The sequence below is a fragment of the Ahaetulla prasina genome, chromosome 2, assembly GCF_028640845.1.
Source record: "Ahaetulla prasina isolate Xishuangbanna chromosome 2, ASM2864084v1, whole genome shotgun sequence".
In the NCBI taxonomy this organism is placed as follows: Eukaryota; Metazoa; Chordata; class Lepidosauria; order Squamata; family Colubridae; genus Ahaetulla; species Ahaetulla prasina.
In genome coordinates, this window is record NC_080540.1 from 25,888,314 (window position 1) to 25,903,441 (window position 15,128).

General features: G+C 42.8%; 1 protein-coding gene across 3 annotated transcripts; it reads left to right on the plus strand.

Moving 5' to 3' along the window:
* The first annotated feature begins 36 nt into the window (after nt 1-36).
* On the plus strand, nt 37-10,498 carry LOC131193436 (zinc finger protein 154-like). Of its 3 annotated transcripts, none has more exons than XM_058173590.1 (6): nt 37-143; nt 2,737-3,327; nt 4,534-4,648; nt 4,762-4,829; nt 6,301-6,430; nt 7,963-10,498. In XM_058173590.1, the coding sequence occupies exons 2-6, from the start codon at nt 2,929-2,931 to the stop codon at nt 9,171-9,173; spliced, it is 1,923 nt and encodes a 640-aa protein (XP_058029573.1). In that variant the 5' UTR covers nt 37-143; nt 2,737-2,928; the 3' UTR covers nt 9,174-10,498. The 3 variants fall into 3 exon arrangements, with proteins under 3 accessions (XP_058029573.1, XP_058029574.1, XP_058029575.1); XM_058173591.1 differs by having other exon boundaries at nt 119-182; XM_058173592.1 differs by lacking the exon at nt 37-143 and adding an exon at nt 2,074-2,213.
* Nucleotides 10,499-15,128: the final 4,630 nt, after the last annotated feature.

Genomic DNA, 15,128 nt, shown 5'->3' on the forward strand with positions numbered 1-15,128 from the left:
CCGCTAGAGGGCTTGAAGCCTGCAGCTGGCTTTCCAGAGGAGGAGGAGGAGGAGGAGAAGGAGAGAAGGGAATGACATCACAAAGCTTCGCCTCTCTAGGACGCTGCACTCTCTCTCCATCACCCTTTTGAGCTTTGCTGCAGGTAAAAAAAAATTGCTGCGGGTAGGGAAAAGTCTTGCAGGTGAGACAGCCAGATGTGGCCCTAAAGGAGGAGAAAGGAGGAGGGGTGTCTCTTCCCCTGCAAAGGGAGGCGGAGGGTCCCCACCCTGAGGAAGGAGAGACACATATCAAATTCTCATCCAAGTTCAGTCTTCTAAATCCTGGGAGCCGGAGAGCCCAAAGTCCATATTCCCCAGCTGCTCCTTTCCATGCAAACAACAGGCAGAGGGGGAGGGTGGGGGAGAAGCAGAGGACCAGACCAGAAGTGTTGCCTCCCCCACCCTGAAGAAAAACCCAGGATTCCCAGGAAAAAAGTGGGGGCTGGGGAAGTCCTTCCCGCCCCGCTTTCTGGGAACAGCCAGAGTGAAGGGAGAGGGAAGATTTGCCTTGTAAATAAATTCAAGCAGGAGATGCCCCAGAGAGGTCCTGATTCGCACCTGGTGCTGGATGAGGCTCAAAGAGAGCCGAATCCTTCACAATTCAGCCTGTCTTAAAGAAGGGGAGTGAAGCAGGACAGCATCTCCAGACCTTGTTTGGGAGTGTGAACTTGGCTCCTACTGTTGGCTGACATTTCAGAAGCTCGGGGGATGTTGTGTGATCCTTCCTGTGTGTAAGAGTATGACTTGGCTCTCCAAAAATCAACCCTGAAAAAGGGAAATCTTAAGCCAGGGTCGGGTCCTTGCCTTTCATTCGAAGTTTCGTGGTTTGCTCATTTGTTTGGGGTTTGACATGTTGCGTGAACCCTGCTTGGAGGTGAATGTAGGTTTAGTTTTTAAAAAGCAAGCCCTTCCTTGTGAAAAAAAAAAAGAGAAAGAAATAGGTATCTTGTCTCTTTATGTACACTGAGAGCCTATGCACCAAGACAAATTCCTTGTGTGTCCAATCACACTTGGCCAATAAAATTCTATTCTGTTCTATTCTATTCTATTCTATTCTATTCTATTCTATTCCAAATCCTTGATGGAAGTCAATTTCGTATTTTTTCAACCACGTGTCGCAAACCCTCACACGACGTATCTACTCAATGCCATTGCAATCCCATATCCGGTCAGAAAAATATTTCCTTCCATGGGGATTAATATTGCACAGTGGTAAAATCCAGCACTTTCTAATTCTCGGGATAAAGTTAAGATCACGTGAAGTGTTAGTACTGATCGGCTGTCTGCCAAAACAAAGCAAGGTTATGGCACACACTTGAAAGTAAAACAGGAAGCCTGTAATTGTGGAGTCTTTCTGGCAAGAACAAAGAATACTTATTCCCAGGGAATATGCACCTGTAAAGTGAGCCACGCGGCTAGGACGTTGAGCTTGTCGATTGAAAGGTCGGCAGCTCAGCAGTTCGAATCCCTAGTGCTGCCGTGTAACGGGGTGAGCTCCCGTTACTTGTCCCAGCTTCTGCCAACCTAGCAGTTTCGAAAGCACGTAAAAATGCAAGTAGAAAAAATAGGGACCACCTTTGCTGGGAAGGTAACAGCGTTCCGTGCGCCTTTGCCGTTGAATCATGCCGGCCACATGACCACGGAGACGTCTTGGGACAGCGCTGGCTCTTCGGCTTTGAAACGGAGATGAGCACCGCGCCCTAGAGTCGGCAACGAATAGCACGTATGTGCGAGGGGAACCTTTACCTTTACTTTAAAGCTTGTAACAATTCTGGGTGATTAGAAAGCTGATAAAAGTGACAAGAGTTAGACATCTTGCAGAGCTCAGCTAGAAATTAGGAATAGAGATGGCCTGGAGCAAATAGAATGTGTATTAGATAACTCTTGGAGCATTCATTAGCCAAGGCTTAGGAAAAGGGACGGTTAGAGACCAATAGAATAATTGTTAGATCATTACTAAAATGTTTATTAGATGGTATTTCTTATATAGCCTGCCTTATCTTGTCTTCAATTTCCTAACAGAACAATTAATCAGTAGAATGGCTTGCCTCCAGAAGTTGTGAGTGCTCCAACACTGGATGTTTTTAAGAAGAAATTGAACAAACACTTGTCTGAAATGGTGTAGGGTCTCCTGCTTGAGCGAGGGATTGGATTAGAAGACCTCCAAAGCTGGGGTTACTATTTGTTACTACTGGTTCTGTGGGGTTCTCTTTGGCTGAAGAGGTTGTAAAAAAATGCTTTTAAAAGCCTGTGATGATCAGGCAACTCAGCTGGGATTGCCAGAGGAAAAAAAGTTTTAAAGAGTTCTGACGATCCCATCTGAGTTGCCTGATCGCCAGAACCTTTTAAAAACATTTTTTCTACAACCTCTTTGGCCGAAGAGCTTGTAGAAAAAATGCTTTTAAAGGATCTGACAATTCCAGCTGAGCCGCGCGATCATCAGAGGCTTTTTTTTTACTTTTAAAAGCACTTTTTCGGCTGAAGAAAAAATGCTTTTTAAAGTAAACAAAAAAAACCTCTGGTGATTGCATGGCTGGGGCGGGTGGGGGTGGGGCAGGGATTTTTGCTACTGGTTCTCTGAACTACCCACTGCCATCACTACCAGATCGGGTGATCCGGTCCGAACCGGGAGCATTTCACCCCTGCTCCAAAGCCCCTTGTTGTTCTGTTCTGAATTTATTTTCTTTTCCATCTTAGATACGCAAACTGGAAGCCATTTGTTCTCTATGTGTAGAGAAAATATTATGTATTGGCTGAAGAGGGCTGAATGTCATCTATCAACATAGCTGCAGCAGCTGAACCAGTGCTTTGAATGAAAAGTTGTTTGGAGAGCCACAAGATTCCTTGGACCCATTTGGCGTTGTGTTACAGGACAGAGAGAAAGAGAGAATGGAGACGCAACCTTCAGCGAGTGAGGGAACTGGAAGAACTGGTTGTTCTGAGAACTGCAGGAAGGTCTGGCCAAGAACTGGGCAGAAGATCCTGGAGAAGGAAACAATTGTCCCGTCAGAAGTTCAGTCCTGGAACTTCAGGAGTGTCCGATACCAGGCTTCTGAGGATCCCCGAGGACTTTGCAGCCGACTCCATGACTTTTGTAATCAATGGTTCAAAGCAGAAAAGCACACTAAAGCCCAGCTGCTGGACCTGGTTGTTCTGGAGCAGTTCCTGGCTCTTCTGCCCCTGAAGATGGAGAACTGGGTGCGGGAGTGTGGACCAGAGACCAGCTCTCAGGCAGTGGCCCTGGTGGAAGGCCTTTTCCTGGGCCAGGCGGAGGAGCAGAAGGAGCAGGTGAGGGACCTTCACTTTGGGAGCCCAGAAGGGGTTGCATGGAATCAAGAATGTGGTCGGCTTTTTCACCCTTCCCTACCAGAAGTTTCTGGCATTCATAATACGTGGAAATGTTTCGCTAGTTCTTGTTTTATTTGGGAAAACAGGCATTCCTTGCTTACTTTTCCGGCCTTACTGTTGAACTTTGGAGGCTTTCAAGAATCCATTTCTCAAAGCCAATCACATATTAAAAGATTGTATAATGTATTGTTAGAAATAGACTCAGAAACGGAATTAGTTAAGGATTGTATGATAAAATGGGCACAAAATATTTAAGAACCTATAATGATGGAAACTTGGGAGAAAATCTGGGTTAGAAATGTTAAATTTACACAAGCACAAAATTTAAGAGAAATTTTTTATAAAATGTTTTACAGATGGCATTTAGATCCTAAAAAACTAGCGTGCATGGACCCGAACTTGCAAGCTAAATGTTGGAGACATGATGGGGATGATGCTACTTACTTTCATATATGGTGGACTTGTAAAAAAATTAAGCCAATTTGGATAAGAATTTGGTGGATTATACAAAATATTTTGAAAAAGAAGATAAAATTTACTCCACAATTGGTTTTTTTTGGGTATAATTATATATTGTACGGAAATAGAGACTAAATTGATTTTAAATTTAATATCAGCAGCCAGACTATTGGTTGCACAATACTGGAAGAAGGAACACTTGCCTACGATTGAAGAATGGATATTAAAAAGTTGCAAACTTAGCAGAGATGGCGAAAATCTCAGCATTCCTGAAAGACTGCTCACAAGAAAGATACATATTGGAATGGAGAAGATGGATTGACTATATTCAAAATAGATGCCAGACTAAGAAATACCAAATAGCTTTTGAATGAACAGTTTACAAGAATTATATTTATGTTTTTTCTTTGTAAAAGGACAGTTAAGATTCTAGGGGAGGATGGGAGTTTACAGAGAGTTAGCATAATTTAACTTATGATTGTTAGATTTAATACCCTGTATTTTGTTCCGGGAAGTCTGGGGAGGGGAAGGGGGTTTGGGAGAGGGAGAGAAGAGGGGAGGCTGGGGAGGGGGGAAGGGGAAGGAGGGGTAAATCTTTGTAAAACTTTTTCAATTAAAAAAAAAAGAATCCATTTCGTGTTCTGTGATGTCCACTAATTCTTCTTTTCTCCTATCTCCTATTTCAAGTCCTTCACAATGGACATCAGGAATCCTGAGGGAAGCAGGAATCCATCAAACTCCCTTCAGGAGCTGTTTCTGAGGAGCATTTCTCTGGCAGATCCAAGTCAGGATATTTTGGGAGGTAATCGAAGGTCCTCCGTTCTTCAGAGAGTTCCAAGCTCTCTCCTCTTCTTGTAAAACATGTCTTCCTGTTTTATTAATTACACTTTTTAAAATACTGTTTTTACCTCACAGGGAAGACTCAGTTGGAGTTGTCTGCTCATTATGGTGCAGTTGAAACAGTGGTTGAACCTCCAGCTCAAGTAAGTGGAGCAGATTCATTCATTAGATTCATCTTCTCCTTTTCCTTCAGGAAGTCTTGGTGGTATACAGAGCACTCTCTCCTTCCATGGTCTCGAACAGGGGTCAGCAACCTGCAGCTCTGGAGCCACATGTGGTTCTTTCATCCCCTTGCTGTGGCTCCCTGTCGCTCAAAATATGCGTCACAACCGCCAATGTGTGACACCTGCCGGCACGCGATTTATTGAGCTTTTTGACTCCCGGTAGGCCAACCATGGATAAATCCAAGAAAAGAAAAGTTTCAGAAGAAAACAGAATGTTTAATTCAACTACATATGCTAGTTTTGTGGCCGGTCAGGAAGTAGTCAGACGTGGGAAGAGTTTTGTGGCTCCCAGTGTTTTCTCTTCTTTGAGAAATGGGTCCAAATGGCTCTTTGAGTGTTGAAGGTTGCCAACCTCTGGTCTAGAAAAAGTAGACTACTTTATTGCCACTTTGAATGTACACTCATCGGCATACATTAAAATGAAATTACCTTGCATACAGCTCTCAAAGGGTCTCCATCTCTGATATAGACATAAACTTGACAAAATAAATAAATAAACAAACAAACAAATTCAAAATTATGCATGTACCCACATATATTTTATGACACTGAGAAACAACACAGTCTAGTTCGGATGTATACATGTACATAGTGACAGTAACAACTTTTGCAAGTTTACCAGATGGATGGCATAGGGAACAAAGCTGTTAAAGAATCTGGGAGTCCTGCTAGAAATATTTCTTTTTCTTTTTATAATTTAAAATATTTATTTATTGATTAGCCCTTGGGCCATATCAAAGTGCAGAGTTCCAGAAACAAATTAATACTAAAATTTGACAAAAGCAATTTAAAATGGAATTGGAATAAACTACGATTTAAAATGAAGTAGGAATAAAATACGATTTAAAATGAAATAGGAATAAAATACGATTTAAAATGAAATTGGAATAAAATATGATTTAAAATGAAATTGGAATAAAATACGATTTAAAATGAAACAAAATGGAATAAAATACAATCTAAAATGAAATTGGAACAAAATGCAATAATTTAAGATATAGATAAAATATGATAAAAATTATATTTCGGTGTCTCCCCTACAATCTATCCCAATCAATCCCACATATGCAGATCTCGACCGAAGATATTTCAAAACCTCCTCCCAGGGGAGAGCAATAGAAACAGACCATGAAGTCGGTGGGTGGGGTCTCTAAGAATGCTTTGAGTTCCATAAAGAGACTAGGATTACTTTCACTGAAAGGCACTGAAAGTCTTGTCACATCAATCAAGTTGACTAAACTTGCCTGAACTATTTCTTCATTCAAAGCCTATCTATTTTTTCACCTAAACCTACCAAGCACAGCCATGTATCTTAGTGTATATCTTTGCTTTGGGATAGACCTGACAAATCCTTCTTGAGCCTATTTGGTTTCTTTGTTTCCTTCTTCAGGAGGGTCTTGTGACCTTCAAGGAGGTGGCTGTGTATTTCTCGGAGGAGGAGTGGTCTGAGCTGGATCCGGACCAAAAAGCACTCCATTGGGAAGTCATGATGGAAAATTATAGGAATGTAGCCTCGCTGGGTAAGTAGGTTTGCTGCTCCCCAGTCAGAGAGTTTTGTGATTAAATGCCGTCAGCTGTTTCATATTAAAAAGTTTCTCTAACCAGGTGTCCCAAAGGTGCTTTTTTTGAAAGGCAACTAGACTTTCCTTATTTTTCCTTGAAGACGTTTTGCTTCTCAGCCAAGAAGCTTCTTCAGTTCTGACGGAATGGTGGAGCATGGAAGAATTTATATTCCATCTTATTTCTTCCAAATCCTTCTGTTCTCTACCATTCAGTCAGAACTGAAGAAGCTTCTCTCTATCATCTATCTATCTATCTATCTATCTATCTATCTATCTATCTATCTATCTATCTATCTATCTATCTATCTATCTATCTATCTATCTATCTATCTATCTATCTATCTATTTATCTATCTATTTATCTATCTATCTATCTATCTATCTATCTATCTATCTATCTATCTATCTATCATTCCTTGCTAGCATTGATGATGTTATCTAGGTTGGGTAGCAATAGCACTTATTGACTTTTATACCCCTTCACAGTGCTTTTACAATCTTTTCTAAGCGGTTTACAGAGTCAGCATATTGCCCCCAACAATCTGGGTAATGAAATAAAATACCCAAGCTCAGAGAGCACCAAGGGCCCCTTTAAATGATCTTATCCAAAAGCAAGGGTGAAATGTAAAATTTGTTACTACCGGTTCTGTGGGCGTGCCTTGGTGGGGGGGGTTAATGTGACTGGGTGGGCGTGGCCAACTTTTTTTTTTTACTTTTAAAAGCATTTTTTTCTAGAATCTCTTCAGCCGAAGAGGTTGTAAAAAAAATGCTTTTAAAGATTCTGATGATCCCAGCTGAGTTGCCTGATCGTCAGAGGCTTTTCTTTTCTTTTAAAAGCATTTTTTTTTTGCCTTTAAAAGAAAAAAAAGCCTCTGATGATCAGGCAACTCAGCTGGGATCGTCAGAACCTTTTAAAAGTATTTTTTTTGCAACCTCTTCGGCCAAAGAGGTTGTAGAAAAAATTCTTTTAAAAGCCTCTGATGATCCCAGCTGAGCCACGCGATCATCACAAGCTTTTTTTTTTTACTTTTAAAAGCATTTTTTTCGAAGAAAAAATGCTTTTAAAAGTAAAAAAAAAAACCTCTGACAATCACGCAGCTCAACTGGGCATGGGCGGGGGCAGGGAGTTTTGCTACCGGTTCTCCGAACCACCGCCACCATCGCTACCGGATCGGGGGCGATCCGGTTTGTACTGGGAGCATTTCACCCCTGTCCAAAAGCCTCAGGTTTTCGTTTTGCAGCATGGGGTACAAGACAGACCTCAGGGTCAGATCTTACATCAACCTGATACCAGGCATGGCCTCGTGTTTTGAACATATCCTGATAGATACAGGCAGAAGATTCACAAAAAAAGAAGAAGACATGAGTGGGGGGAGGGGGTTTAGTATTGGTGATGTTCAAAGAAAAGATGCAACAGTGATGGTTGATGCCATTTGCTCCTCAGTTTATATTAACTTTTCTTCTTATTATTTTTTTCCTGTTCCGAACAGAGGATGAATGGGAGATGCTGGGTTCCATCCATGAAGCACCAGCGCCATTACCAAAAGATAAGATGAAAGATGCGGAGACATTTTTGGGAAATCAAAGTTTTGAGGAAAAACAGTTAAAAGGGGAGCTGGGAAAATGCTCTGTTTTAGATATCAGTGATTTCTTGGGTAAAGATGATCACCCAGAAAAAGCGGCTTGGCCGGAGTGTGGCAAAACCCCTGAAGATGAATCAGGATTATGTGACTGCTGCAGAAGCCACACCGTAGGGCAACAAAACGAACATGGGAAAAGTTCCAGAAGGACCTTCTCAGTTACTTTGCGTCAGAGAATGCAAGGAGAGAAACCGTATAAATGCCTGGAGTGTGGAAAAAGCTTCAGGGATTCGTGTTATCTGACTTCCCATAAAAGGATCCACACAGGAGAAAAACCGTACGAATGCAAGGAATGCGGAAAGAACTTCCGTTTTGCGCAGAGCCTCACATCCCACAATAAGATTCACACGGGCGAGAAACCCTACGAATGCCCCAAGTGTGGGAAGACCTTCAGTCAAAAATATCAGTATACCGTACATAACCGAAACCACACCGGAGAGAAACCGTATAAATGCACGGATTGCGGGAAACGCTTCACTAATTCAAGTTGTCTCACTTCCCATAAAAGGATTCACACCGGGGAAAAACCGTATAAGTGCCCGGAGTGCGGAAAAAGTTTCAGAGCTTCAAGTTCTCTTACTGCCCACAAAATGATCCACACTGGGGAGAAACCCTATCAATGCAAGAACTGCGCGAAGAGTTTCAGACAAAAATGTCAGTATATTGTACATAACAGAATCCACACCGGGGAGAAACCGTATAAATGCTTGGAGTGTGGGAAAAGTTTCCGTTCGGCAAAACACCTGCCTTCCCATAAAAGGATCCACACCGGGGAAAAACCGTTTGCGTGCAAGGAATGTGGAAAGACCTTTAGTGAGAAACATCATTTTACTGAACATAACCGAATCCACACTGGGGAGAAACCTTATAAATGCGCAGAGTGCGGAAGATGTTTCACGGTGTCGAGTTCCCTCACTTCCCATCAAAGGATCCACACTGGGAAAAAATCATACATCTGTCTGGTGTGTGGAAAGGGATTTACCCAACATCAGTCCCTTTATGAGCATAGAAAAATTCACTCAAGGGAAACGCGTAAAAAGAAACAGAGTAGAACGGTATAAACAAATTGTCAAAAATTTTGGACTCTACGGTCCTGAGCTCTATTTATTACTGTGGAAAAATGAAATCTTAGCGAATGAATGGAAGATAAGACAGAATCAAGATTCTGAAGAGAATGGAGAATAAATACAGCTGAATTCTTGAGCAATGTTGAGCATTTGTTATACAGCGTCTACTCATCTAGTCTTTCTTAAAACATACACCTTGGAATCTTTCGCATTTTGCATCTCTCAATTTATTGACTGCTAGAAGCACCTAACATAGTGACGTAACAATGTCTCCGGCCTTTGATTTTGCTCTTTTTGTAGCTCTATTTACATCTGTTTAGCTCTATTTACATCCTAGATCTTGACAGACACTGGGCCCTATCTAACAAAATGAAATTCAATGTAGAGAAAAATAAAGTCTTACACTTACGCAAGAAAAACCAAAAGTACACATATAGACTGGGTGAAACCAGGCTTAATAGCAGTGACTGTGAGAGGGATCTTGGAGTCTTAGTGGACAACCAGCTAAATATGAGCCAGGAGTGTGCAGTGGCCAAAAGCGACAAAAATATGAGGCAGCAGTAGGCAGCGGCAAAAAAGCCAATGCAATCCTAAACTGCATTAACACAGGGATACAATCAAGATCAAGTGAGGTACTAATATCACTCTATAAAGCCTTAGTAAGACTACACCTAGAATACTGCATCCAGTTATGGTCCCTATGTTATAAAAAAGATGTTGAGACTCTAGAAAAAGCACAGAGAAGAGCAACCAAGATGAACGGTTGCAAGAACTGGGCATGGCTAGTCTAGTGAAGGACCAGGGGAGACATGATAGCAGTCTTCTAATACTTGAGGGGCTGCCACAGAGAGGAGGGAGGTCAAGCTATTTTCTAAAGCATCCGAAGGCCAGACAAGGAATAATGGATAGGAAATAATCAAGGAGAGATTCAACCTAGAAGTAAGGAGAAATTTTCTGACAGAACAGTCAACCAATGGAACAGAAGTTGCCTTCAGAAATTGCGGGAGCTTCATCACTGGAGGCTTTCAAGAAGAGATTGGACTGCCATTTGTCAGAAATGGTGCAAGGCCTCCTGCTTGAGTGGGAGGTTGGACTAGATGACCTACAAGGTCCCTTCCAACTCTGTTAATCTGTTAAATCTCTTTAACATTAATTATCAGGGCTGTCAAAACTTCCAGTTCTCTTTTAATTAGTCTTCTGGCTTCCTCATCTCTTGGAATGACAAAAACCCCATGCCGGTTTTAAGCCATGGATGGGCAATCTCAGCTTTGCTGTCATCGTGTAATTTCCTGAATAAAGGTCTCTTTTGATTTTCATTCTTTTAAGGACTAGTCTCCAGAATTGTTTTATATAAAGTTTCATTCTCGTCGCTTCATTCTTTCTTTTTAAATGTGCCTTTTGCTCATGCAGGACAGGACAGGAATCCGGACACTATTCCCGAGTTACAAGGTACGGAGATAAAAGGTTTCCTTCCCTAAAAGGTAAACGGTCCCCTACACATGCATGCTAGTCATTCCCGACTCTAGGGGGCGGTGCTCATCTCCATTTCAAAGCCCAAGAACCAGCACTGTCCGAAGACGTCTCCGTGGTCATGTGGCCGGCATGACTCAACGCCAAAGGCGCACGGAACGCTGTACCTACTAACACAGAACAGTGGTCCCTGTTTTTCTACTTGCATTTTTTACCTGCTTTTGAACTGCTAGATTAGCAGAAGCTGGGACAAGTAACAGGAGCTCAGCCCCGTTACGCAGCACTAGGGATTCGAGCCACTGAACTGCTGACCTGATTGACAAGCTCAGTGTCTGAGCCACTGAGCCACTACATCCCTTCCTTCCCTAGATTCCTTCCCTAGATCCCCAATAATATTCCCCACCTAATGACGAAGCCATGGTAACATCGGGAGTTTGGGTTGAAGTCCAGCCCCATAGGCCTTTAAGAATTCCATCCAAAGCAGAGATTCTCTGATTTAGAAGGGAGTTTGAACCATCGGTGATTGATCCACGGTGGCACAATGGTTAGAATGCAGTATTGCAGGCTACGTCTGCTGACTGCCGGCTGCCTGCTAATTGGCAGTTCAAATCTCACCAGGCTCAAGGTTGACTCAGTCTTCCATCCTTCTGAGGTTGGTAAACTGAAGACCCAATATGCTGACTCTGTAAAACCGCTTAGAGAGGGCTGTAAAGCACTGACGGTATATAAGTCTAAGTGCTATTGCTATCCAGTGTAACATAAGCGGTATATAAGTCTAAGTGCTATTGCTATCCAGTTGACATTACTTTCTCAGAAAAGAAAGTAATGTCAACGTTCCAGAAAACCCCTCCTGCAGAAAAGACTCCGAAACCAACATCTTTCAAAGTTCTTTTACTAGCATAGGTAAACTGGCACAGTTGGAGGAAAACCGAAACTGGGGATTCCGGTTCCTCCCTCAGTAATACAAATCCCAAAATCTCCATCCTCATGACCCTTCTGCCGGTCACATGCTCCAATCCTCAACCATCCCATGTCGAAGCATCACTGCGGCCACTCCTTCTCCAGATGCGAACCCAACCTGACCTTGACCGGCAGAAAATGTTATTATGTCTAATCATCCCTTGCACTACCACCCTCCTCCCCTCCTTTCTCACAGAGGAGAATTGTGGCAGCGCGTGGAAGCCTTTGGCCTAGTATGGCTTCCAAAGTTGACAGGCGTCCCCTCTTGCAGAAGAAAATACTTCCTAGAAAAGAAAATAGACAAAACCCAAAATGGGATTAACGGCTACTAACTCCCCTTCTAACTCCCCTCTCTCCCCGCCACGAGGACTTTATGATGAAAGTTGCTGATTACTTGGCTCAGCGGACCATCGTTATCAAGGCAAACCCTCTCTTTAAAAAGACATCAGAATTCAAGATGAATGCCTCCTATTTGTCTCATCCTGTGAATGAGTTGGCCAAGAGAGAAGAAAAGACCGGTTATTAACCAGAATAACAGCTGGTTTCCATGCTTAAGGGGAACTAGAACTCGTGGTCCCCCAGCAACCAAATCACTTACGATAATGTATTATTATTTATACATTTTATAGGCTGCCTATCTGAAAACAATAGAATACCCTATCCCACCAGACTCGAAATCCTAGGCTTAGAAAACTTGGAACTCCGTCGCCTTCGACAAGACCTAAGCTTAACTCACAGAATCATCTATTGTAATGTCCTTCCTGTTAAAGACTACTTCAGCTTTAATTGCAATAATACTAGAGCAACTAATAGATTTAAACTTAATGTTAACCGCTTTAATCTAGATTGCAGAAAATATGACTTCTGTAACAGAATCATCAGTGCTTGGAATACTTTACCTGACTCTGTGGTCTCTTCCCATAATCCTAAAAGCTTTATCCTAAAACTTTCTACTATTGACCTCACCCCATTCCTAAGAGGACCATAAGGGGCGTGCATAAGCGCACAAACGTGCCTACCGTTCCTGTCCTATTGTTTTTCTTTTCTTCTTCCTATATATATGCTTATACCTCCTTATATTTACTCATATATATGTTTATATACTATATAATCTTTTGTATGATTCCTACATATATTGTTGTGACAAAATAAAATAAATAAATAAATAAAAAATAAATTATAACATGACGGTTACAACAAGCTCTCACGAAGGGGCAATACGAACTAGATAAAGAAATTAACATAACATAACATAACAAAATAACAGAGTTGGAAGGGACCTTGGAGGTCTTCTAGTCCAACCCCCTGCCCAGGCAGGAAACTCTACACCATTTCAGACAAATTAGACATAAAATTTCATCCAGTTGATTCAGACAGCCAAACATTTGTCAACCCTTCATCGGAGGGCATCGGGGGGGGGGGAGAGTGACTTATTCTTGATACTCTGCTTATCTGCTGAAATCTAACTTTCTAATGCCTTTTGGGAGGAAATCATGTCCCGCCACACAGCCTTGGCACTCGGAGCAAAAAGTTAAAAATCACAAATAGAATGGGCTGAACATAACCAAGATCCAGCAGGAAATGCCAAACTAATCAGATGACCAGGTAGTCCCAGGCTGAGTTTAGATTTTCTTTGTTGAATAAGAAAAAATCCAGCAAAAGATAAATATTACAACTAGCTGTGCTAAACAAGCAGAGACCGTAACTCGGCAGTCTCCAAATGCCAGCTAAAAGTAAAGTAAAAGTAAAGGTTTCCTCTGTCCAGTTGCATCTGTCTCTAGGGCTGGTGCTCAGCCAAGGTAGCCAGCATTGTCCAAAGACATTTATGTGATCATGTGGCCAGCATGACTATACACCGAGGCCAGTGGTGGGATTCAATTTTTTTTACTACCGGTTTTGTGGGCGTGGCTTGGTGGGCGTGGCTTGGTGGGTGTGGCAGGGGAAGGATACTGTAAAATCTCCACTCCCACCCCACTCCAGGGGAAGGATACTGCAAAATCCCCATTTCCTCCTGATCAGCTGGGACTCGGGAGGCAGAGAATAGATGGGGGGCGGGTGGTATTTACCAGTTCTCCGAATTACTCAAAATTTCCGCTACCGGTTTTCCAGAACTGGTCAGAACCTGCTAAATACCACTTCTGATTCCGAGGCACACAGGATGCTCTTACCTTCACACCAAGTGGTACCTATTTATCTAATTGCATTTGCTTGCTCTTAAACTGCTAGGTGGGCAGGAGCTGGAGCAAGTGACAGGAACTCACCCCATTGCATGGCACTCGGGTCTTGAATCCAGACTGTCATCTTTCCAGCTAAAAAGCTCAGTATCTTATACCGATGAGCCCAGGCTTTCAATACTTTCTCAGAATTCCTTTGCTCATCTTCATGAAACAAAAGCAAGGTTTATCCATAGAAAGGGCTTTCAGGAAAGACTCTGCAAAGCTGCCTCCGGCAACTGATTCCAGATATTGCATTCTTAGAAATAAACCTCAGTTGTCTTTCAAGCAGCTGCCTGGGTATTTTATTTCCAGCTTGGGAACAATTCTGGTAAGATTTCTTTCTAACAACTTGGGGACAATGGTAAGGTTGCAAACAGTGGTGAAATCCCAATTTTTTTACTACCGGTTCTGTGGGCGTGGCTTGCTGGGCGTGGTGTGGCTTGCTGGGCGTGGCAGGAGAAGGATACTGCAAAATCTCCTTTCCCACCCCACTCCAGGGGAAGGATATTGCAAAATCCCCATTCCCTCTCCCCATTCTGGGGCCAGCCGGAGGTGGCATTTGCTAGTTCTCCGAACTGATCAAAATTTCCACTACCAATTCTCCAGAACCTGTCAGAACCTGCTGTATTTCACCCCTACTTTCAAGAGTCACTGGGGCAACAGATATGGCCTGGGCATTTCCCAGGCAGCATCAGACCATTTGTGGCATGTCCCAGGCTCTGTCCCAGGCTCTATCTGCATCAACATTGGTAGTAAAAGGAATTTACAAAGCCTTTTCTGAACCAGAGGTTTCATAGTTGGTAAGTAACTGTTGTGAACCAGGTTCCTGGACCCGGACTCCTGGACTTGGATGATTCAGAAAGTGAGGGAGAAGACCTGGCAAGGCCTGCTTCTCTTGGGCCCTCTCCCTCCCTGGCACCCACCCAAAGGGAGGAGGAGGGGCCGGCAAGGCCTGATTCTCCCGAGCCTTCTTCTGATTTGGCAACGCCCCAAGAACAGTTTTGGAGTGATGCAAGACTGCACAGACGTGACCGGCGCGCGCAGCAGAGGAAGCGTTGGGACAAAGCCAAAGAATGATGGTCATGCAGTGACATCTGCAGAGACTATAAAAAGGAGGCAGGACTTCCTGGTTTTTTGTCAAAGCAGTGAATTTTGCACAGGCAAACTGTATCAATGGAGGGAAGAATATATTCGTGAGTAATTCTGGCCTTATCTATAATTTCCTCGTTATCTCCAGAGACTTGGCAGGCCCGTGGGTAGACGTGGCCAGGACTTTTATCTATGTAAATAAATTAGAAGAGAA